We start from the raw sequence: 25,394 nt of genomic DNA on the forward strand, positions 1-25,394 counted from the left end.
GTACTCCAACTGCGGTCTGACCAACGCCCTATAGAGGGGAAGTATCACCTCCCTGGACCTATTTGTCATGCATCTGCTGATGCACAATAAAGTGCCGTTGGCTTTTCTGATGGCTTCGTCACACTGCCGGCTCATGTTCAACTTGGAGTCCACTAGGACTCCAAGATCCCTTTCCACCTCCGTGCCACCCAGCAGGTCATTCCCTAGGCTGTAGGTGTGCTGGACATTTTTCCTCCCTAGGTGCAGCACTTTGCATTTCTCCTTGTTGAACTGCATCCTGTTGTTTTCTGCCCACTTGTCCAGCCTATCCAGGTCTGCTTGCAGCTGTTCCCTGCCCTCCGGCGTGTCCACTTCTCCCCATAGCTTTGTGTCATCTGCAAACTTGGACAGAGTACATTTCACTCCCACGTCCAAGTCGCTGATGAAGACATTAAAGAGTATCGGTCCAAGGACTGAACCCTGCGGGACCCCACTGCCCACACCCTTAATTCGTGGCATGCCTGTCAAAAAGGTTGGGCCTCACTGGGTTCATTGAAAATGATGCAGAAGCCACTAAAGATTTAAAAGGGAAGTACCTGAAAACACCATCTTTTGCTTAACATATGGAAAATATGTGGAGCAGGAGCAGCTGGTGGGTGCAGCACAGCTGCTGTGTGCAAGCTTCTGTCGTCGTCCCCCCCCCCCCCCCCCCCCCCCCCCCCCCCCCCTCCGTCCGTCCCTCCCCACATCTGGCCAGTGGAGTGGGGTGGGCGGTGGCGGCTGCATGTAGAGCAGTGGCAGCACAGGGTGGTGTGTGGCAGCAGCAGCTCCCATGTGCGAGCTTTCCTCCGCCCATTCTCTGTATCTAGTTGACAATTCCAGTTAGTAAAGTATTCCGGTTATTTAAATGCTGGATAACAGATTTTACTGTATGCTGAGACTGCTGTTCCTTATACATGCACTAATAAGTACTCTGATTACCCACTCTTTACAGATCGTGTGTAGTGTAAGTCTTGGCCTCCAATTCTGAGGTGATGTGAATGTAAAATTGGGGGTTGGAGTAAAGCTTTTAATATCTGAGTAATCCATATTCCTTGTTGTTTAAGGAGGTGACATGTCAAAGAATGTAAATCAGTCTCAGCTGGCCAAATTGAACCAGCAAATGGCAAAGATGATGGATCCAAGAGTTCTTCACCACATGGGTAAGTGTTGTTGTAACTTGTTTGTTTTGTTAGCCTAACCTAGGGGCCTTTCAGAGAACTGTAGTTAGTGGTACATTTGTCAATATGTGGGGGGTGTCGTCTTGTCTTTTGTTTAGACTTTTAACATTCTTTTCCTTTAAAACTGGAAAGCAGCCTGAGCACTTGGGGAAATTCATAGTTGCAAAGTATTCTATTTCAGCTGCTTGCCTTTTTGTGGTGATTTTGTAATTACTCTTCCTGACATGTAGTTTTGAAGGCAGTATGATGTGCCTGGCTCAAAATGTGTCCAGTAAAAGAAGACTGTATAGGAGCTTCTGTCAGTCTAAAATTTCAACCAGGATTGTGGAATTGACAGTAGTGGCCCTGTGTATTGTATAGCAGATGATTAGAGGATGCTCTGTCAAGTCTTGACTTCGCTTCTCTCGTATCCCCCTATATGGCCCACTTATACAGAAACTAATCTGTGCTTTCTCCCCTCAAATTTTCTACAACAGTAGAACATTGAGCCCTCTGATAGTGTAGGATCAAGACCTCACACTCCAGCTAGGGGACTTTTCTAATGGAGCAGTGTGAAAAGGGGCAGGTAAATGGGAAAGATCCCTAAAACTGTTCTCTTCTTGCCCTGTTACTAGGCTGAGCCATGGTAGACAGCAGTTCCAGCCTTGCGTAACTTCTGAGAGATTCAAAAAGCATTTCCTGACCGTTAATCATTGGTCCATGCTTTGTCAGTGATTAAGATGGATTAGCACCAGTTTCCATACTCACAACTGCTTACTTCTGTGTCCTTACAACCTACTTTACATTTAGCCTTCAGTTGTAGATCTTGTATGACCAGCTATTTTTAGTCTGAAGTCTTCAGAAGTAGGGAGCTGAATTTCAAAGAATTGTTCTGTTACTTAACTGATATCCATTCTCACTGATTTCTCTAGGTGGCATGGCAGGATTGCAGTCAATGATGAGGCAATTTCAACAAGGTGCTGCTGGAAATATGAAAGGCATGATGGGATTCAATAACATGTAAAGAAGCCTTAATAAAAATAGACTTGGTTGACCATTTTGGTGAGACTTCAGGAAAAGGATTTGATTTCTTTTTTTACAATAATGGGGGAATATCTTTTTGAAACTCCTATTCAGGCTTCTCAATTAGTGTCTAAATTTTAATTCTGGAAAGTGGTTATTTTTGCTTTAGTTGGCTCCTCCCCATTAATATATGATGTTGAAAGAACTATTCAGGTTAAACAAAACTCGCAATGTAAAATTTTTAATATTTGGAGAGACTTTTTGTTTGCATCAAATGGCAGGCATTATATTTGTAAGCAAACCAATCTTTGGTTAATAGTAATAAAAACATCACAAAAATATACTGTAAAATAAACTTAAGTGGTTGTAAATGAAGGATTTGCCTATTTCTTTGGGGTTTTTTTTAACTATCCTTTATTGTACTCGATTTTCATAGTGACATAGTGAGGATGGCTACTGTTTGCTTAAAACAACATATAAGTAATCGTTGCTCAGCAAATGCTTAGAATACCAACACCTTTGATACATGGGTCATAAAGTACTGAATTTGCTTCAGACCAAAATGGAAGCAGGCATGGTGAGGGAGAGGGTTTCTTCCTTTACGTATGCTCAGAGAAGGGTGGTGAATAACTGCTGCTGCTTGCCATGGGGAATTTTTGTAAGGATACACAATTCTCTCATAATTTTATAATAATCTATAGAGACATTTTAGGTTTATTAAGAGGGCACATCTTCAGTATAACCATGGTATCCACTTGTACCTTCTTTTTGCCAGACTGCAAGTGATCTTGCTGTGAGCGTATGGCTGCTTGTGATCTGAAACAATGTTGGTTTTGACCTTAACAACCTGGTCACAATCTACCTAGAAGACTGTTGATTCTTTCCTTATATTGACATGGCTGCAGTTAAAGGTTCTTGAGCTGGCATTCATGATATGAGGTGTCAGTTAACAGTTCCAAAAAAAAATTGGGTAACTTTAAGAACTGTAATCAGGCTTGGTATGAAATGAGCAGAATGTTCCGACTTTTAAGGCAACTTCAAAGGTCGTCATTTGGATGCTGGAGTTTTGGAAGAACGCGTTGCGGACTGTAGATGACACTCTTTTCTTCTCCCCCACCCTCTTTTTCAGTATCAGTTTACCAATTCTTTGAGATGAATAATGTTACATTCAGAATGCTGATTAAATGTTCTGAAGTCCCCAATGAGCCATGAATAGGCCCCTATTTGCATTTTAATCTCATAATCTAAATGTTCCTTGCTGTAAAAATCACATGTGAACAATAAAACAGGCCATAGGACAAATCATACAGTATTAGGAATGGATAAGAATTCAGCATAAACCTCATGTTTCCTTAGATATCCTGCTTTTTGTCACCCAAGTACAAAATATTTTAGCAATGGATCTCAATATATGCTGTCTGTAAAAAAAAAAACAAAAAAAACAAAAAAAAAAAACAAAAAAAACCTGTCTGTTTTAAAAGGGAAGGATAAAAAAGGCAACCGGGAGTTTGATTTGAAGATCCCGGGTCAAACCAGCTGGAGACTCTGCTGATTTGACAGACAGCAGAGTAGTGCCACCTGGTGTCTGAGCACATGTACAGTACCCTGTAGGGAGCACTTTATCCTCAGGATTTTGTAGCCTGCCTCCTTCCCTGCACCCTCCCATCTTCATCCTGTGCCATGTGCTACTGCTGTGTCCAGTTACCTGTCTGTACCACTGCTGGGTTGTAGGTAAATGGACAATAGCCCTTCTCTGGGGGGGGGCCAGTGAAGGTAAGGTTTGGGGGATGGGCAGCAGTATGGTATGGGGTTACATTTATGTTATATAAAACATATCCATTTTTAACGTAGTCTGCAACCCTGGCCTTTACCTATTTTGTTTGAACCCAGCAGTATACTTCCTTCTAAGGTGGGAGAGGGGGTGTGAGAACTTCTTTCAACATATGTTCACGTCTTCAGGGGTTCTAAGTATGGCTGTTCAGTTTGTTTGTTTTGAGTGGTGGAGACGGTGTTCCTGTTCACAATTAAGTCTTTTGTGTGAAGATTCTTTTAAATTCTATTCTAGGTCCTTCAGATCACAATTGTTTCAACATTTTAATTTCTCAGCTATTACCCTTCTTTTGTAGCACCCATCTCTTTCCCTCGGATTTAAGCTAGATATGATTATATAGGAAAGGTCCTAATTAGCATATGAGTTTAGCAGTATAGTAAGTTGTTTCTCTAATTTGGTTGTAAATGTAACATGGACAGGCAGGTATACAAAAAACAGAACTTTCTTATACTGTACTTGTGGCTAAGGTTAATAGCAACTTTTTTTCCTTTCCTGTGATTGTGTTTATATAAGACCTGTTCTGGGAAATGTCAGCCAGTTTTATTATCTATCCAGGTCACTGCATGATTCAAGACAAATGACAATATATGGAGTGGCTTTTATTTTTTAAAATGTCTTCCTAGCAAAGACAAATTTACAGGAGATGCACCTACAAGAACTAGCTTGGCACTTTCAGCAGGTTTGCATAGAACATCCTAAATTTGCCACAGTTCCTCAATTTTGCCTTCTCATATAATCCATATAAGAAGCTTTAATTGGTCTACCTTCTTTGTTTTAATCTCAACATGTTTTAATGTAGCAAAACTATGTAAACTTCATGTGGAAGATTCAGGGGTGCCTTGTGTACAACTGTGAAGCTTTGACTTCCTGCATTGTTTGCATTGATTTTGTTTAGTTAAAAACAATCTAGAAATGTGGTGTTCCTGTTACTGCAACAAACTTCGTCTATTACCAGAAATATTGCATCTGAACAGACAAAATTTCTAAGGAAAAGTTTAGAACTGGGGTTGAATACCCCTTATGAAAGTCATACTTAAAAAGAATGGGTACATTGAGAGTAAACAGTGAAGCAGTGTGCTTTTGTACAGGCCAAATCGCAGACTGTCAAGTCAGTCGACAAATGGTTTTTTATTTCAATGTATTCAACAACTATGGCTTTGTCTGTTTTATGGCCGTCTCAATGCCTACTTGCTATCAGCAGATAGGGTCAGCTCCAGAGACTGGTTTTCCTAGAGCAGCAGTATGTGCAATGGGCATTTCCTTAACTATAGTACATGCAAACTGTATAGTGAGGTTTTTCAGATGTGTACAAATAGCAATGCGCTAGTCCAGTGTGACACGTAAGAAGTCTCATGTTAATACAGGCTTGCTTTTTGTAATCTATGCTTGTATTACACCAAGACATATCCTTAAGTTTAGAAGTGGCAAGTAGGTCGATTATTGAAGAGAAACAAGGTGAACTCCTGCAACAGGGGCTCAGCCTGTTAATTTTGGGGGGAGTGGGGGAGAATCAGCCCCTCCTGGACTCCACCCCCCTGGCTCTCCACCCCCACAGACTTACCTGCATCCAGCTGCTGAGGCTGGTCCCACCACCCTGCCTGGCTGCACACAGGTGGCCAGCATGCATACATACAGATGCATGTCATACCCCCTGCCTCCAATCGCCCCCTCTCGGCTCTCCCAGCCCCAAGCAGCTCCTTGCTAGGGCAAGCCGGGAAGTGCTGGTAAAAACTATACTGAGTGGTGCAAAATCCCAGACATTTGTTGATATTTTTAAAAAACTTCCTAGACGGAGATGGGAGGACATGTTCAGGAAAACCTGGATGTATGATAACTCTAGCTAAGGTGAAAGTGAACCCGTAGTGATGCAAAAAATATTTTTGTGACATTACACCTGCTGAGGGTTGCTGAATAACTGCTTACAGGAACCTTTGTTTCCTACACCGTTCTGCTGTGCACAACTCCATCCATCCCTAGTCCTGTTTTGTAGGAGAAATATTTTTAACTTCTAAAACACTTCTGTTTTCTATGAAATATGAAACACAACACAGGCCTGAAAAGTTAAAGAACTAAAAATAGACATAACCCACCCCACTTCTCCCCACACTTTCCCCCTCCTTGGTTTTGCTGTCTTTTTCCATGTACTTTTTTGTAACTGTAATGCATTGAAATAACCACTAGAGAGAACTAGTGAACTAGGCAGTGACACGTGTAACTTGGTAAGTAGATGGCATAGAAAAGTGGTTCATCACTCCTGAGATACTACTATAAATAGTCTTAACTTTTAAGATTAATATATTTTTAACCTTCGATCTGTGATAAAGCTTGTAGTCACAGACTTGTTAATTTAAAATGTTTTCAGTAGGAATTACAATCTAAATCCAGCAGCTGGGGGGGTGGAATCCAGTTGTCCTTACTCCTTGCTCTTCCCCCTCTACCCCTACCAGACAGATTAGGACATTTTTCTGATATTAGTGCCTTCTGACCTAAAAATAAATATTTCCATGTGTGTATTTTGGGGAGATTGGTCTATCTAGAATTTCAAAAGGGTCTAGAAGCTTCTAGCTAGGGCAAAGCAGCTGCTTATTATGTTAGCTAAAAAAAACATAACTTTGGCAGCCCTCTAGCCCTTTTCAGTTCCAGACCTTCAATTCATGAGGCAGTGGAGGCTTCTTCAGCTTGCCTTCTATTTTTTGATAAGTAAAGTGAGAGCCTATTGAACGGGTAAGATTGAGCTTTCACTCCCAAATGAGCAGAGCACAAGCAATTCTTGTGCTAGTTTCCACTTCATGCTACTATGAATTCAGTTTCCATGGCATCTATTCTTTAGCCTTTCTGCTGAGACTGCCAACAAGGCAACCAGTTGTGATAGTTGACAGACACCTGTTTGCTAGCAACTGGACAATTAATTCCATTAGCACTGGCAACAAACAGCTATCAAAGGGCACAGGCATAGGCAGGAATTTGCTGTAACATTTGAATTCTTTCTTCCTTTTATCTTTATTTAATACTAGACTTCCTGGGTTTTTTGGTCTGTGTTTCTGGCACTAAATTTGTCTGGAATGTCTATGTTTAGTGTTGAGTGGATGATCACTGTTATACAAGGACTTTAGTTAAGAGTATGGATTAATGTGCATTTTCAAGTCAAACAGATGCAATCTGCTGAGCACAGCAAGCATCTGTCAGCACTGACCTAAATAGGTTTTAAACTGGCAACAACCAGGTTAAAATTACTGAAATTTCACTTTCATTGCATTTGTCAGTGTTTCTATTCAGTTTTAAATTTAGTCTTCTCTTAACTCTATGAGAAGAGTAGAACAATCCTGGTATATGTAAAATAATCTATAGACTGTTTTACTTAGTTACTGCAAGTCTGTTAAATGCTTCTTTAATCTATCATGCAGCTTCTTTGGGGCCTCAGGTAGCAGCAATAAAAAAACCCCCAAACAAACAAAAATGTAAGCATTTATCACTTGATTTTTTTTCTTGAGATGGATTTACAGTTGCAAACTTCTTTGGGCCTGCCTGCCCTACAAGAATATCCAGCCTTGTTACAACACACCTGCATTTGATGTTTGATAGGTAGGGGGTGTCTTAATTTGATCTAAATTATCTGGTTAGACTTGTTTCTTCTTTAGAAAGTGACTAAGATCCTCTCCTCTCCACTGAGTGCTGTCATGTGTGAATGAGCATTTAGTGACAGGATTACAAGGAACATCCTCCATCCTAAAATCCAGTCCCTTGTTAATGCAGGAAACCACAGCACTCATCATCACATAATGTTGGTAATGTATTTAGTGAAGTGCATCTTAGATAAGTTAGGCTCTTATTTCCCTCCCTACATGTGTGTGTTTTTGGTTTTGTTTTTTTTTTCTCTCGAGTTCTCACTAGTCCCATGTAAAACTACATTACCACACCCTACCTACTGGAAATACCTTACCTGATGCTCCTCAAGTTGCATTTTCTTTTCCTTGCCAAGTCCCATTGGTAGCTCATTTGTGCTATGATTAACTCATGCACCCAGCTACTTTTCCACCTTCTATGGATGCTCCACAGTTGGAAACAAGTTTAAATGCTCTTTATTAGTTCCTTAGTGCAAGAACTTCCACTTAACTACATGTCATGCCATTCTAGTTAGATGACCTTGTGGACTGAACTATAAGAAATACTTATCCTTTTCTTTATGGACAATGACCCCCAACTTTTATCTTTGGCAAATTTTTAAATATATTCCACCCTCTGTCAGTCATCAAGAAAAAAATTTAGGAACTGTCCCAAAACCAGTTATTGACAAACCGCTAGTAACCACCCTCCAGTAGAACTGTCATCTCTGCTTTAACCAGTTGCTTTCGATTTAAGATCTGTATCTCAGCTATTCTATTGTCTTGATTACAAGTCACACGCAGGTTCAATTCCAGGAAAAAAAAATGTTACCCAAAGGATGAGTCAGTAACTATAGACGATGATTTTGAACTGATATTATGCTTACAAAACATCACAGAAGAATCAAAAAACCAAGAAAAGGACCCAAAGGGTGCATCTAGATGAGCGCAGACATGTTTTCCTAGGGGCCAAGTAGCAGTCCACTTTGTGCTGCTGCTACTTATCCCTGGGGAATGCCCATGTGCCACGCATGCTTTGGCGTGTGGCAGGTTACTCTGGGTGGGGTAGGGGAGGCTGGGACCAGCAACTGTGCTGGCCCCAGCAGCCTTTATGTTCCTGGGGGCAGCTGGGAGCTGCATATTCAAGTGAGGGACTATAGATGTATACTGCTGAGCATTTTCCCTCTCCAAGTATGAATTTTTTTTTAGGTCAGCACAACTGTTTCAATCATTCCAGCAGGAGTTTTTTGGCTTCTCTAAACCATGTTTTTCCACAACTGTCAGACTAGCGATGCATTTTGGTAGAGGTTAATAGTATACTGTCACCCAGCTGATGGCCCTTGTACCTTTTTGTGTTCTGAAGTGGAGCATTTATTTGTTTTGGGAGTCTGAACCATGGTGTAAGTGGTAAAATGGCCTTCTTAAAATAGATGGTTTTGGCAGTACGAACAAAGCTTTTAGGAAAAAAGGGGCTTAAGAACAGTATACAACTATATTGAACTTAACTAAAAATGTCATCATTGAGTGGTAATGTAGACTGTCCTAACTGTTCAAGCAGGGCAAGAAGTTTGATTTATCAAAACTACCACCACTTTCCCCTCATGAACATGGTCCCTTTCTAAGCTTCCTATTTTTTATTTTTGTCCTGTTTGCAAGCCTTTCTCCTTGTCCAATCTAGTTTTGCAGGTTGCCTGGAAAGCAGATAAAATCATCAAAGCTTGGTATTGTCCTTCAACAACTTTAGTTTTCCAAATAATGGCTTCTCCTGTCTCACTCCCACTCGCCGCCGCGCTCTTGTTCCCATAAGCCACAGCCTTTGTGCCCTTCTTACACACCTCCATCCTTCCCAAACGGAACAGCCCTAGCCCCCGCGTCCCTCTGGGGAAGAGGCTGCTCGGGGCTGAGCTTTTCTGTCCGCAGGGGAGCGGCACCACTTAGACGTGAACGCCTGTGGGGCTGGGCAAGCAGAAAAGCGAGGTCTTCCCGGCTGCTCCGCAAGGGTAATTCTGGCCGCGCGAGCCCCAGCCCGGACACCATCCTGCGGCCCCAAGGCAGCTCGCACCGCCGCCAGCGGGCCTCCGCAACCAGGGAGCTGCCGCGCGCCGGGCCCCGCTGCTGCCGAAGACGCTGAGCGCCACCCGGGGCAGGACCTGGGCCTGCAGCGGCCCAACGCCCGCGGGCGCCCTTCCCTGGCGGTTGCGGCAGTGGGGCGCCCGGGGAGGCGGGTGTGCCGTGTGCGGGCGCCGCGCCGCGCCGCGGTGTTTCCGGCCCAGCACGTGCCCGGGCAGGGGGCTGTGCGCGGCGGGCGGGGCCGGCTGTGAGCTCACTTCCCTGGCCCGGCGGAGGCGGCTCCGGCCTGGTGCGGCCGCCGCTGCGCTCGGGCTCGCCAGGGGGAGGATGGAGCAGCGGCTGTCTGCAATCACCCTCTACTGCGCCCCCGCCGCCGCCCCCCGCGCCATGGAGCAGGAGCAGAAGCAGGTGAGGCCCCGCCGGCCGGCCGGAGGGAGGGAGGGAGGGAGGGTGGGTGGAAAGCCCCGGGCGTGAGGGACCCGCGGCGCTGCCCGGCCTCGGCCGCAGCCGCGGAGCGGGGCCGGGCTTGGGGCCCCCTGGGTGGGGCCGCGCGTCCCCCCGCCGCCTGCCCTGCCGCGGGGATGGAGCTGGCCCTGGCAGGCCCAGCCAGCCCCTTCGGCGCGGGGGTCTGCACCTTCACAGACCTGTCGTGAGCCCCAGCTCACTGCTAAGCGAGCTGGGAGGGAGGGGACGCAGCTGCGATGGGGCAGTGCCTGGCAGGTGGGGGCTCGCCTGTCTTTCACCTGCTTGCAAGGGTGAAGGCTTCAAGTAACCCCTCCCCCCCGCTTCCCTTGGGGGTCCCCTGTGCACTCAGGGAGACGCTGCCCTGGAAACGTTTTGTAGGATTAAGCAGCACTTAGGTATAGACGCTTACTGACGAAGCACTTCCTGTCTTGTAGCGAATACACCTGGCTATCTGTGGCTGAGGGGTTACACAAGCTCTTGCCTGTTCTGAGGGAGCTTCCCTCTGGTTGCTCTTCTGTTCACACTCCATAACCCTTCCCGGCAGGTATGCCCCATCTCACACCTCTTCTGCTACACCTTGTTAATAATGCCTGTTACAAATGAGCCTGATAAATGTTGAATTAAGCAGGCTTCAGCTTTCGGCAGGTTGCGTCAGCAACACGGCAAGTGCACTGAGATGCAGCTGCCCGACATGTAAGGGACACTGCTTTCCAACAGTTGTTTTTAACCCAACAGGTTTCCCTAGTGCCACACGAGACTCTTAAACCTGAATTTATGAAGAACCTACAATGTCCTTGCACAGTTTGAGTTCTGCATTTCATTGAGTTTCGTTCTTAAAGCAAATTCCTAGCTTTTTATGCTTTCTCTGTTACGGTGGCTCAGTAGAATATATAAAAATATTTTAAAAAACCCGCAAGCCCTGACAACAATAAAAGAAGAAGGGATCAGTAAAAAGACTGGGAGGAAGATGTGAATAGACATTTGTCACTATGGCCTGCCAACCTTTGCACTGTGTCTCTGAGCTTCCTGCTTTTGTTGTTTCATTCTCATTTTAGGTCATTGTCCCAAGCCTGCACAGATTAACAGGTTTTTACCTGGAAGAAACGCTGTCGTTGGACATAGATTCTTTTCTTGTTCAGATCAAAATATCTAATGGGTTTAAAAGATTTATACACAAAACAGTCCTGCTTTCCTTATTTTATAGTTTGCAAAGTGAGGGCTCTCACGTTGCCTGAGGTAAGACATAATGGCAAGTGCCGTACAGGCTTATTTGTAACCTTGCTGGTCTGTCCCTTATAGTGCAGTAGAACCAAGAAGACATGGTCACAGACCAAAATGCTGTACACATAAAGAATGAAAAAATGGGCTCTGCTTAAAAAAAATTCACGATCCAGACATGAGAGAACAGGTGAGAAGACAGGGGTGCACAAGGAAACAATGAGACCATATTGGTCATTGTAATAAGCAGCAGTTCTAGCACTCTATTAACTAATAGTTGCGAAGCTTTTTGTAGGTGTTACAAATCAAAGGAGAGTTTTTAAAGGTGAATTTGAAAGAGAACAAGGAAATCAGCATTGTAGAAATTTGCACCTCTGGCAGTCTGGGAAAGGGATCAAAGGCATTTGTTTTGCAGGTTTAACAAGTGTTAGAAGCAGAGTTGGCATTTTGGTGGCATGAGAAATGATGTAGGACAGGGGTGCTCAGCTTTTTGGCCCCATGGGCCAGAGGCCAGGGCTGGTCTGTGGGCCAGATCCAGCTTAGGGGTGGGATGCAGAGTGCCAGCCCAGCCCCGCCCAGTGCACTCAGTCTGGCCTCAGAGCACTGCCATGTATTGATGCAGTCTGGCACACAGGTCCATGTCATCTGGCCCACAGGACTCCCTATGGGTCTGGAAATTGATGGTGGAGAAGCAGTGACAGCATTAGTTGTCATGTCTCACAGAGCTGGATTTGGTCTATGGGCCAGAGGTTGAGCACCACTGATGTGCTATTAGGAGAGGTTGAGATGGGCCTGGAAAATGAAAAGCAGTCTGTTTGATGCAGTGGAGAAGGGGGTGCTATGGAAGAATGCCAAGACTGGTGACATGGAATGAGCCGTACAGCAGCATTTTGAATGGATGTTGAGAATATCAGTTTTCTTTGACTTCATTTGTAAAGGCCAGGAAAATGATGCATTAATAAGTAGGACCTGAATTGAAGAGTTTTAGGGTAGGGTAAATTTCTCTGTAGGGTAAATTAGGTGTGCTGAACCCCACACTGCTGTGGATAGATTGTTGCCAGTGCTAAAGGAGCTACCCTAATCAACTGCTGTGTAGACATACCCTTGTTTAGCTGTGTGCACGGATAGCCAAGGTTGAACGTTGAAGCACAAAGAATTGGCAAGTCCTGATTACTTTCACTGTTCTGTGGCATGGCTCCTTCAGTTAGTAAACTGCCAGCTGTATGGTGATTTTTTTCAAGTGAACAAATAGATGGAATACTGCTATACTTATTTTTGCTCATGGCCTATGCTAATATTTAACTTGGGGTCTATAATGTTACAGGGTTGGTGTGATGGTAACCTATTGACCTAATTTATCATACCTCACACATTTTTACTTTATTTGGAAATTGTTTTTACTGTTATTCAAAATCAGAACTCTACAGGTTTGTTGCATGAATAAATCAAAGTGCTGTGTCAATTAGCTAAGACCTTAAGGTTTTTATTTTTACACAATTCTACAGAGATGCTTCTAAAGGTATTGAAAAGGTGGGATTTAAACATCACTTTTAAATTATCCAGCCTTTGGTTTCTCTTTAGGAAGAGGACAGGCAGATGCCATTATCATAATTTTTATGGCATTTGTTTCCATATTGTATGGACATGTAAAGACTCTTTTTTAAGGTATACACCCAGGAAAAGGTAAAGGCTGCTGTAGAAACTGTAACTATGCAAACTGCTCTGCAGTTGCTAAAACATCAGAGTTGAGTTGGTAGTCATTTCTTAGCTTTAATTAAAGCAAATGTCAAAATAGTTTTAAATACATCTGTTCAGTTGCTTGAGAATCGGATTCTCTTCACTTCCCAAATAATTTCTCCTGCAAGTTGAGGGGAGCTGAAAACTCATTCGTCGCCAGTAGCCATTTTTTGTCCTATGAGTTCCTCATGAGGTAACATATTTTGTTTATACAGGGGTGGGAAAGGGAAGAGTGCAAATTTTACTAACAGAAAATCGCTGTATGCAAACTTAGTGATTTGTTCTGTAAATTCTGCTAGCAGCAAAATTATTGAAACTATGAATTGTAAAAAAAAAAAAAAAAAAGGACATTTCCTAGTGCTGCAACACTACCTTTAATGCAAATGGGACTAATCTCTCTTACAGATGGAGTATTTACTAGATTTATTTCCTGTCCAGTTGTTAAGCTAATGCAGAGATTCTCAACCAGGGTGCCACAGCACCCTGAGGTACCTTGAGATCCTTTCAAAGGTGCTGTGAGGTGCCATACATTGTTAGGTATGTAAGCATGATTTGCAAGATAAACCTAGAGATTTTAAATAGGAAACCATAGCGTTGAAAACAATTCTGTGCTATTGGCCATGTCCAGACTAGTGTAAATGTTTGTTTCCCCAGGGACAAGTAGCAGCAGCACACTCTGTACCACTGCTTCTTATTCCCAGGGAATGCCCATGCCATATGCGCTTTGGCGTGTGGCAGGTTAGCTTGGGTGGGGTAGGGGAGGCTGGGGCCAGCAACTGCTGGCCCCAGCAGCCTTAACTGTGGTCCTGGGGGCCTCAGGGAGCTGTGCATCCAGGGATGTGGGGGGGCTCCCTCTGCTGCACACACTATAGGGGAGCCAAGGGTGGGGCATGTACCCCCCACCCCTTCGATCTCTGCGCCGGGTGAAGGTGGGTTGCTGCTGCGGGCTGGGATCTGCTCTGCTCCTCGCTGCTGCTGCTTCAAGAGCAGTGCGAGTCCAATGCCATGTGTGTCCTACCACTGGAAGCCTGCCTTTGCCCCATGCGCAGATCTGCCCTTCTGGGGTGCATGCAGTAGTGAGAGCTGCCATCCCCTCATGCCAGGCGCCCCCTGGACAAGCTGCTTGCAGCTCCATCCTGCGCCTTGTTCTGGCTGTGCAGGGCCTGCCTCCGCCCCAGCCCCACTCCCTCCCTCACTGCCGTGGGATGGAGGAAGGTGGACAGCGCTTTGCTTTGCTCCCTTCTGCAGCCGTCCTGGGAGCAGCCGACGCCATGTGCCTGCCAGTGCTGCACTGCACCACACACCCCCTGCACACCCGGTGGCGGGACACGTAGCGTTGCATGGCCCTCAGGGCAGCGGGGCTCGAAGCCCAGTACGTAGCAATGGCTGCCTCCACTCCATGCACAGATTGGTGGGGGGGGGCGGTGATGACGATGGACGGATGGACATGGCCTCCACTTGTCCTACCACCTGGCCTGGCCAGGGCCCCACTCACCGCAGCCCCTGCTCCTGCCTGTGTCCTGCTCCCTCCCTTACCACTGGGGCCTCAATCTGCCCCCACCACAGCCCTTTCCCCTCCCCCACCCCTTCCCCCACAAACTTACCTGCTAGGGTGGATATGCGCATGCACACTCATACACCCCCAAAAATGTTTTTCTCCCTCCACCTATGAAGATAACTTTGTTGTAAACTCCATGGGTAACTACTCTTTTCAAATACTGATTGACTCAGGTACACATTAAGGTACCAATCCTACTAGTGATTCCATTTGTAGAAATTTTAGACACATGACTAATACTATTGAACTCTAAGGGGCTATTTGTATGCATATGCAAAAAGTGTTTACAGGATCGTGATCTTAATAGCATCTGATTACTGTAACAGCTCAGTTGTCTTTACCCAAGTATCAGCTGGGGTGTAATAGGTATCTTATAGGACCTGAGCTAGTATGTTTTCCTGTTGGGACAAATTATCAAGGAAGGTGATGCATTCTCCATCACTTAAGGTCTTCAGAAAAGACTGGATGTTTCTGTGGGAATCATCTGCAGTCAAAACATTATTGGGTTCTGGAAATGGGTGATATTATTTGGTCTATGTGAGAGAGAAGATCAGATTCCCCTGCACCATGGAACAGGAGCAGGTAGATGACATCTAGTTTGGCTTGTGACGGTCAGGTGTCTGTCTTGCTAAAATAATATATATAGAGAGAGGAGGGGCAATCAAGGAAGGGCTGGAACGTCTCAAAAAAGTTTGTCAGAATCCTTTTGAGTCATAAAAATAAAATAATCATTAAAATAATGTTAAGATAATATGTAAAATTAAAAATAATTAAGCATTACTGAATGATTAAAATCATTAATTCATTAAAATGAGTTCATTAAAATCATTAATAGATGTGTGTGTGTGTGTGTGTGTGTGTGTGTGTGTGTGTATATATTTATATATTTTTTTAATGATATATATTAGATTCATAGATTCATAGATGTTAGGGTCGGAAGGGACCTCAATAGATCATCAAGTCCGACCCCCTGCATAAGCAGGAAAGAGTGCTGGGTCTAAATGACCCCAGCTAGATACTCGTCTAACCTCCTCTTGAAGACCCCCAGGGTAGGGGAGAGCACCACCTCCCTTGGGAGCCCGTTCCAGACCTTGGCCACTCGAACTGTGAAGAAGTTCTTCCTAATGTCCAGTCTGAATCTGCTCTCTGCTAGCTTGTGGCCATTGTTTCTTGTAACCCCCGGGGGCGCCTTGGTGAATAAATCCTCACCAATTCCCTTCTGTGCCCCCGTGATGAACTTATAGGCAGCCACAAGGTCGCCTCTCAACCTTCTCTTGCGGAGGCTGAAAAGGTCCAGTTTCTCTAGTCTCTCCTTCTAGGGCTTGGTCTGCAGGCCCTTGACCATACGAGTTGCCCTTCGCTGTACCCTCTCCAGGTTATCCGCATCCTTCTTGAAGTGTGGCGCCCAGAATTGCACGCAGTACTCCAACTGCGGTCTGACCAACGCCCTATAGAGGGGAAGTATCACCTCCCTGGACCTATTTGTCATGCATCTGCTGATGCACGATAAAGTGCCATTGGCTTTTCTGATGGCTTCGTCACACTGCCGGCTCATGTTCAACTTGGAGTCCACTAGGACTCCAAGATCCCTTTCCACCTCCGTGCCACCCAGCAGGTCATTCCCTAGGCTGTAGGTGTGCTGGACATTTTTCCTCCCTAGGTGCAGCACTTTGCATTTCTCCTTGTTGAACTGCATCCTGTTGTTTTCTGCCCACTTGTCCAGCCTATCCAGGTCTGCCTGCAGCTGTTCCCTGCCCTCCGGCGTGTCCACTTCTCCCCATAGCTTTGTGTCATCTGCAAACTTGGACAGAGTACATTTCACTCCCACGTCCAAGTCGCTGATGAAGACATTAAAGAGTATCGGTCCAAGGACCGAACCCTGCGGGACCCCACTGCCCACACCCTTCCAGGTCGAGACCGACCCATCTACCACGACTCTTTGGGTGCGACCCTCTAGCCAATTCGCCACCCACCGGACTGTGCAGTCATCCACATCACAGCCTCTTAATTTGTTCACCAGTATGGGGTGGGATACCGTATCGAAGGCCTTCCTGAAGTCCAGGTATACGACATCCACCCCTCCTCCTGTGTCCAGGCGTTTCGTAACCTGGTCATAGAAAGAGACTAGGTTGGTCAGGCACGATCTGCCCGCCACAAACCCATGCTGGTTTCCCCTCAGCATAATTTGTCCTGCCGGGCTCTCACAAATGTGAGCCTTGATAATTTTTTCAAATACTTTACCAAGGATGGAGAGAGGAGATTAGACTATGTACCTGCTCCTGACCATGGAACAGGAGCAGGTACATAACATCTGGTTTAGCTTGATTTTTTTATATATAACTTTAGCAAGAAAATCAACTGACTGTCACAAGCCAAACTAGATGTTATCTACCTGCTCCTGTTCCATGGTGCAGGGGAGTCTAATCTCCTCTCTGATACAGATCAAATAATTTCACCCATATAATAAGATTGCTAAAATACATTTATTTCTTTATTTACCTGCTCATTGCTTTGACTTCTGCATTACCTTATTCCAGCAAATTGCTTGAACTACTATATATGCTCTTAAACTATGAACCCTCTCCATTCTGTTTTGGTATTTCTTATGCGTGAGACTGTGGAATTGAAAAGTACAGTTCCGACAGCCCTGGAATTAGAGCTCATTTTTGTCACCTTTTCATATAGATGTGGTCCGTATAGATTATGCTAAATATAGATAGGAAATGTAAAGTATTCGACTTTTGTGCCAAAAGTCAGAAGAGACTTCTGGCACAAGCTTATACTGTTTACCACAATATTTGTGATAGTGGCTCTTAAGAAACAGTGCTCTTCAGTAGCTGTTTATCTACTGGATAAAACAATTAAAAATGGAATCATTGTATCATGCCAGAAAAATAACATAAAAAATAGTTCATACGAAGCTAGTTCTGTGACTTTAGTCCAAGAGACAGAGCTACTGTTATGTGGCTGACACTTTTTATTACAGGGAAACGTGGTAGTAACCCTGAGATTTTAGCTTGCCTAACCTACCATTCAAAAGGATTCTGACAGGCTTTTTTTGAGAAGCTCCAGCCCCTCCTTGGTTTGCCAGCAGGGCTTTGAAACTTGGCAAAGAGAATGACTTTAGGCAAAAGAAATGCTATTTCTTTTCCCCATGAAATTGCATTCAACTTCAGTTGAATTTCAAACTGTTAAAAATTGCCATTTCCTTTCTCTTGCTTGTGTTCAGGAGAACTTGGGGAGCCTGCCCTAATAACTAATCAGGAATAATTTAAAGAGCCACTTCTACAACACCATCAAAACAGCAGCAGCAGCAAGCACTACATTGGGAATACCTGGGATCTTGTGGAGCAGCTCTGCTACTGGGGTTGGAAATAAAGACTGGGTTGACCTCCCTGTTCACACTAAATGTAGCACAAGACCTCAGTGTCCCTTCCTCCTCTCTGGGAGTAGCACATTACCAGGGCTCCTGGTTTTCTCTGATTAAAAACAAAAAAACAAAAAACCTGCAAATACTCTGATTAAAAATTGCAAATTCTCTGATAAACCCCCAAAATCTGTGATTAAAATGAAATGCCACTATGTATATGTCTATGTATATGTCAGGAGTGGCTGGTGAACTCAGACTGGTGGGGTGGTGGAGCATCTCACAGGCGTGGGGGGTGGTTTGCAGCCTCCCCGCTGCTGGCTGCAACCCCTCCACTCCCGGCTGGCTGCAAACCCAGCCCCCTGCTCTTATGGGACGCTTCACTGCCCCACCAGTCTGGGTTCACCAGCTGTGCCTGGTATATGTCTATGTATATGTATGTACAGTATATGCATCAATTGAACACAATGTTTTATTGATATATTTACAATTTTAAAGCGATTTGGAAGCCTGCTAGTGCCTCAATCACTATAATAAAATAAATGCTACATACCTATAAATAAAGGGCAAAGTGGGGCTGAGCGGGGAAGTTTGTTGCCACTTTGGGCTCCATGCTGCCTTGGCGATGCGTCCCCTGCCTCTGGCAGCAGCAAGAGACACAACTTTGTGCTGCTGCCCCTGCTGCTGTGGGGCAGGCAGGGGATGCCTCACTAGGGTGCTGTGGGTCTTACAGTGGTAAGGAGCTTCCCTGCTCAAGTCCACTTTGCCCTGCTGCAGCAGGTGCCACCCACTTGGCTGCTCTGGGGGAGAGCAGCAGGGTGGGGAGTCTGAATCCACAGCCGGTAGCCTGCGCCCACCCCCACCTCATGCACAGATGTGGGTGGCATGGGTCCCTTATGCCCCCTGTGGGAGTGTGTGTAGGAGTGGGGAACTGGTCGCTTCCCTCCCCCAATGAGCTGCCTGTGGCCCTGTCCCACACCCCACTGGGGCCCTGTGGCTGCGCATTCCAGCCACAGTTCCCAAGCTTCACGCACTGCCCAGGGTGGGCAGCAGCCCCAGCCCTGCCCAACTCCCTCCCTTCTTCAATATGGGAGCCTTAATCCCCCCTCCCCCCCACCAGACTTACTTGCAGGAGCTACTTTCCAGGCTGTTTGATAGGCTGCTCCCCAGGCTCCGCCCCCTGCCATTCTTCTGCTTCCCCCCAGCCCCTTGCAGGCTGGAACTCTGCCAGCCAGCAGAGAGCAGTTTGCAAAACTGCAAAATCCGCAGGTTTCTCCATTAAAATGAAAAATCTGCATTTTTCTGGGGTAAAAGGGGAATCTATAGTGTTTTCCTTTTTCCCATGGGAAATGGAAAACCCAGATCCCTGCACATAACATGCCTGTCCACTGCCTTCGGTTCATCCTAAGCCATTCCCTGATTTCAACTCATCCAGCTGCTTTAAGTTTTTTGCTACTGTCTGGTGTTTTAGTTCTGTAGCTTGTTTAGCAGAACTCTATAGAACACTACAGGAGGCTTCAAAAACCTTGTTGAGGAAGTAGAGTTTGTTAGGAAGAACAAGGAAGTCTTTAACATCCATTCTTCTTTGCAAATAATATAGATTGCACACTCATAGCTATCTGGATTTGTGTTTCATTGCACATTTTCCCAACTGTGGGCTGTGGGCCTTCTCATTCACTGTGAATTGGGCATGAAAGATTAGACTGGGGGGAGCGGGGCAAGGATATTGTACCCGAGCAGCATGGCAGCCTCTTAATTATTCTTCAGTTTTTCAGCCTGTATTTTTTTTAAAGCTAGATTTCAGGGTTACAGAGGAAGCCTAGAAAATGTTAAATGAATTGATCTGTTGTAGATGTGTTTGCCTGAATTTGAAACAGCTGTGAGGTCTGAATTGATTAATTTACTTTAGTGGATGTTAATTCAGAAGCTAATACTTTAAATGTCAACAGTGGTGAGCAGGCAAGTTAATGAACAATGTATATAAAAACAAGAGAAGACCTGTCCTGTTAAGGTCTGAGCAGTTTGAGCTGAGTGATTGCTCAGTTTGTATAGGCTTTTTAAGAAAAATGGCAAACTTGAAATGAATGTGATTGCTATAATTTTTGTGATGTGGGGAATTCATTTTGAAAAAGCTTGGGAAATTGTTGCCTTACAGCCACATCACCTTTTTTTAAGAGAATCCTTTTATCTCTAGCTGAAGTCCCAGGGGTATCAGTGAGCTGACAGGTATGTGGTGAAGTCTGGGGAAAACCACTTCTTCAGTTTCAGTGTTCATCTTGCAGAAGCTTGTGTTTGAGACTGGTTCTTTTCTTGGTTTTCAGCAGCACTCAAATGGCGATAGAGGCTTTGAGAATGTGGAATTGGGAATCATAGGGAAGAAGAAGAAAATTCCAAGAAGGGTAATTCACTTTGCAAGTGGAGAAACTATGGAAGAATACAGCACAGACGAAGAAGAAGATGAGCAAGAGAAAAAAGACCTCTTGCCTCCCATTGATCCTGTAAGTTTGTTGTCCAATACATCACAAATGTTGAATTAACAAGTCATGATTACGTTTATGTCTATTTAAAGTGCAAAAATAATTATTGAATTCAAATCTGATTATTACATTTTAGCAAGTTATGGTAAATGACTGTAGGAACTGGAAGAATGATGTTTAAGCACAGATGTATCTGATCTTCCTTCTTTGCTTCGGTCTTCCAGGAAATCACTTTCTGTTGTAAAACCTCTTGGGGATTAGGAACATTTGAAAAATATTTTCCTGCTGTCTTTATTTACATGAGTAGTTCCAGTAAAGCTGGTAGCACTGTTTACACGCAGGCTGAACAAGTGGGCCCTGTATCTTTATAGTTCTAAAATTGTCTTCTTGAATCACCTGTGCTACCAAGGAAAATGTGTTTGACACCCCTTTGACACTCCTTTGCTTTTACACTGCTACAAAATTGCAGGCAAGGAATCCATGTGCACTGAAACTGGAGGAGTTCAGCTTGCAATGTAGTAGTTGCATAATCAGCTGTTCATTATAATAAGCAAGCACAGAAATAGAAAAAAGTAAATGACTTGCAAAAGCAGTTGAAAATAGAGTCCTTTCATAAAATACCAAATAATATTTCAAAGGGTGCAGTTAGGCTACAGGATGTTCACTGTTGGCATTTTATTTAAACATACATTTTCCTGATCTTTATTCTGAGATTTGGTATGGGATTGGGAGCGTTCTAAGTATTAGAGCCAGTTTTGTGCTATGTGTTTAAAAAGAAAATTCCTCTTTGTGTCTGTAACCCAGGGACTGCAGGTGGAGAGAGGAGAAAACACATTTGTTTGTCTTGCTGCCTTGGAGACAGCTAGTACATGCTCTTGTCATTCAAAGCGTGTCTGCCCTGCACAGCGCAGTGCCATGCAGAGATACTCCAAGCCATTTATGAATGTGGTGGCCAGGGCACTAACTGGATTGTAGCTGGCATAAGGCAGCACTGTGCAGAGGTACTCAAGCTAGCTCTTCATATGCCAACTTTGGAACCAGGACAGCTGGTCAGCAAAACTAATTAGTCCAGATGCAGTACCATGGTAACCAGGGTACACTGGTCTTCTTGCCAGAGGTAGCAAGTGCAAAGCTAGCTCAGAGGGGATCACTTGCATGATGCTGCCTTGTGCTGTACAGGCCATATTAGAGGCTTTTGCCACATAGTTGTATCACTGTCATGTAGCTACAATAACCCTGTCACTCCCATGAGATTTGTGATGTTAGTGAAGAAAGCTAGTAGGACTGCAACAGAGGATCCCAGCTTTGGTGCGAATTTTCTGTCTTTCCTTCTGAAGAAGTGTTGTTGCCATGGGGTTTGAAGGAAGTTGGGCAAGGATTATAAATCAGGTTTTTCTTTTCCATGGGTTGAGTTAACTTAGATAAAGAGGAGAAAAAAGTTAAACAGAAGACACTGGAATGGGAGCTTGGGCATCTTAAACAGTGATTCTAGCAAGAGGTGAAGCTTTGCAGAAAGGAAATATTGGATTAAACACATATTACAGGGGAAATTTATAGTATGAGTATTGAGCAGGTGGGGTCTGGAGTATGTTACTGTTCAGCTGACATGTTAGTGTACATTTGGGAAAGAGGAAAAAGAATATGGCTTCAATGTTTGTAAGATGGCATAAGCAGCAAAACCTGTACAGTGTAAGTGTCATGGGTTTAGCAATAAGGTATTAGACTTCCATATACATGTCTAAGTCAATAGCAGTTCTTAAGCTTCCCCATCTCCTTTTTCTTGTTAAGGAATCCATGGAAGGAAGTGCAAGAATATTTTTTCAACAAGGCCACAAAATTACCAAATGTGGCAATATTCAAGTAGTAAGAAGTCAAAATTGTTATCTATAGTTCAGATCTTCTCCAGTGGAAATCTCTTCTTAAATGTTCCTATTCTGGTTCTGCAGGAGACCATGTCAGAATGAGTATGATGATTGGAGAGCACATTGTATGCAAAAAAGGAGGATAGGTGCACTGCTCTCTCATCACTTGGTATACAAGAAGATGACATGCTCTTCAGTACAGTCCTTCAAGTCACTTAAGTGTCTAATCAAAACCCCTGTAAAGTCAGCTTAAGACTTCTTTTGAGTTCAGTTGGCTGTGCAATGGACAGTAATTGCACCTCTCTGAATAGCACTCTCCATCTACGTTGGGGTGAGGAAAGGCACTAAAGACTAGGTTTTTAGCAACATCAAAGCATTTGTTAATCCTGCATATTTTAATGGCTGTGTGATGTTCTTCCTGCTTTTTAGTTATACATTGTGAGCATTGAGAAGCACTGTGTGCCATAGTTAAGATTTGTTTCCCCCCACCCTTGTCCCAAGCTATTATGTAATCCTTATTTTTTTATTAAACTTTTAAATAAAAATATGAATATCTTATAGAGCACAACATGTTCTTATTGTTCACTGCTTTTTACCTTGACAGAGTAAGCTTCATTATAACTTAAGGAAAACTAGACCAAGGGTTGCTGTTATCTGCTGCATGTTTTTATGTATTCCAACTGAGTAAATGAATTGAAGACATACTAGTCCAAGCTGAGCCATGATGTTTTTGCAAACAGCTGCTTTAAAAATGTTTTGTATTGTAGGTTTTCTATACACACAATTAAATAGTCAGTTTAGACTGGCGTGTCTACAACTCATTATCGCAGCTGGGATACAAAAAAAAATATGTTGTAAATAATAATGCCTCCTGGTCCATTGCATCTTGAGTGAAAGTACATTTAGTACTTTGAATAGAAATTCTACATCATAAAATTTTGGAGCTCAGCTGGCATTGGCAGCTTTACAGGTCCTCTGCTGAGTTGAAGAAAACATAACTTTTTTTTCATATTGGAAAGAAATTATAATTAAGCTGAATGTTTTGTAACTAAACTGAAAATGACTCTGTACCCTTCCCTGTAAGCAAAGTAACCCTGAAGCACTCTTGGAATAGATCAACAAAAATGGGAGTTCTGTGGTATGCCACCTCCACCTGTAAAAAGATAAATTCATTCCTTGTATGTATTGAGTTCTTCTCAGCTTTATTTTGGCTAATGATTTTAGGTCTCTTCCATGGTTTCAAGTTAAAAGGTCAGTTAGTCCATTATGGTTTCTAATTACACTTGTCTTGCTCAACGTGCTGTCATGACAAGAGGGTTGCTACTGTCCTTCCAAAACAGAATGACTGCTTTTTTTTTTTTTTTTAAAGAATAGGTGGGGTCAGGAATTCATAAGCTCCTATCAATTTCCTGTTTTTCAGATAACAGAGCTAATAATATATTTAAGTGATGTTCCTTGTTGTAGTTCACTTTGTAATATAATGAACTGTTGACTTCAGCATAGTCCACAGTGAAGTGGTTTTAATTGCAGAGGCAGTATTGCAAGGTTTGTCTCCCTGATGTATCTGCAGTTCTGCTGCCAGTTAAGTTGGCTGTTGCCATGCTGAGTGTTTTGAAACTATCATTCCTCATAACCAGCGGTAAGCTGACAGAACTTGTGTTATGTAAAAAAGTCCTTCTGTAGTTAAATACTTTAACTGTACCTTTTGACTTCATCTGACTTATGTGAGCATGTATTTTATGTTGCAAATCAGTCTTTCAGTACAGACTGGAAAATTCTATTACCAAAAAAGTACTTTCCCATCTTGACCCAATTCTCCTAGTGAAAGCATCTAGATTTCTTTAGTCATAGGGGATTTAAACAGGAGCATAGTGAGCCCATCGAGCACATGAGAAGGGCATGGGAGTATGCTGAATGCTGTAGACCGGTGGAGGGGTGGGGGAGTGCTGTGGGGGGGGGAGAGAAGACTTACTTTCCTGGGCTACTGCTGACTTTGCCACTGCTGCTGTAGCAGCCTCTGCTTCGCTCCAGTGGCAGTAGCCCTGTGGCTGGGCTCCCTGGCAGCTGACCCTCCCTTTCGCCCTCCCCCGCAGGCTGCCCCTTCTTTGACAAAGACTCCCTGGAGGGAGGGGGGCGATTCTGGCACCCCATCTTAGTTAGCATCTGGGGCTGGTGCCCTGCTTACCCTGCCCCAGTTGCACTTCTAGATTGAAATTTACTCTGTGGATGTCCATTTTATATTGGCTTAAGGGCCAATATAAGTATTTCCTTTATTACTTCTTAAATTATAGCTACCATAGTCACTCACATACCATGCACCCCTACCCTGCAAAATCAACCCTCCAAAATTGCAGAGCATGATTTAAGTGGGGAATTAAATTTTTCTTTGCCAGAACAGAAGCATGGAGGGGTTGTGCTCTAATAGCTGCCAAAATGGCTTCCACTCCTTTCTAACTCAGCAAGCGGCAGGGGTGGGGTCAAGTGTTAGCCCCCTCACAGCCACTACTGGCTGAGCACTGTAGCGTGTGCCAGAAGCAGCAATCAAGATGGGTCAGGGCAAGGGAGCAGCAGTCTGTTGTATCTTGAAGGCTTGCGGTATGGAAACCAGGGGATGGATTACGGGAGAGGTTGGGGGCCTGAGCCCCACCCCAAGAGATGAGCCCCCCCGTAAGATTTGAAAATCATCACTGGGGGGCAGTCTCTGATTGTATTGCTCTTTCCAATGAACTGGTTTAATTTTTTTTTTTTTTTTTTTGCAGACACCCCCCCCCCCCCCCCCCCCCAGTCAAAGTGTAATTCGAACCCTGATGGAAACAACACTTTGTTTATAGGAACTTGTATAAAGAACTATTTACAGTGAAAAAGTAACAGTCTTGCAAGAGTCTAGGACCTAGCCTTGTTGCTGTCCTACAACACGAGGAAGTTCCTGCTACCTCACCCAGCCTGTCTCCTGGGATGCCACGCTTCCTGGATGCTCTGCGTCACACAGTTGGTCATGACTGTAAA

The 25,394-nt window shown here is 44.2% G+C and overlaps 2 protein-coding genes across 6 annotated transcripts in view; both read left to right on the plus strand.

Annotated features, from left to right (window-relative positions):
• The window catches only part of SRP54 (signal recognition particle 54), a 56,527-nt gene that overhangs the window by 21,092 nt on the left and 10,041 nt on the right, over positions 1–25,394 (plus strand). For 4 of the 5 annotated variants that reach the window (XM_059723057.1, XM_059723056.1, XM_014611270.3 and 1 more), the window contains 2 exons: positions 1,086–1,181; positions 2,111–2,576. In XM_059723057.1, coding sequence (XP_059579040.1) covers positions 1,086–1,181; positions 2,111–2,202 — 188 coding nt within the window. In that variant the 3' untranslated portion in view covers positions 2,203–2,576. Of the gene's footprint in view, positions 1–1,085; positions 1,182–2,110; positions 2,577–25,394 lie in introns of those variants that run through there. The other variant, XM_059723058.1, reaches the window with a different exon arrangement.
• On the plus strand, positions 9,421–24,326 carry FAM177A1 (family with sequence similarity 177 member A1). Its single transcript, XM_059723061.1, has 3 exons — positions 9,421–10,112; positions 20,371–20,547; positions 23,919–24,326. Exons 1-3 carry the CDS (start codon positions 10,032–10,034, stop codon positions 24,069–24,071), a joined length of 411 nt encoding a protein of 136 aa, XP_059579044.1. The 5' UTR covers positions 9,421–10,031; the 3' UTR covers positions 24,072–24,326.

The sequence above is a fragment of the Alligator mississippiensis genome, chromosome 2 (genome assembly GCF_030867095.1).
Source record: "Alligator mississippiensis isolate rAllMis1 chromosome 2, rAllMis1, whole genome shotgun sequence".
Taxonomy (NCBI): Eukaryota; Metazoa; Chordata; order Crocodylia; family Alligatoridae; genus Alligator; species Alligator mississippiensis.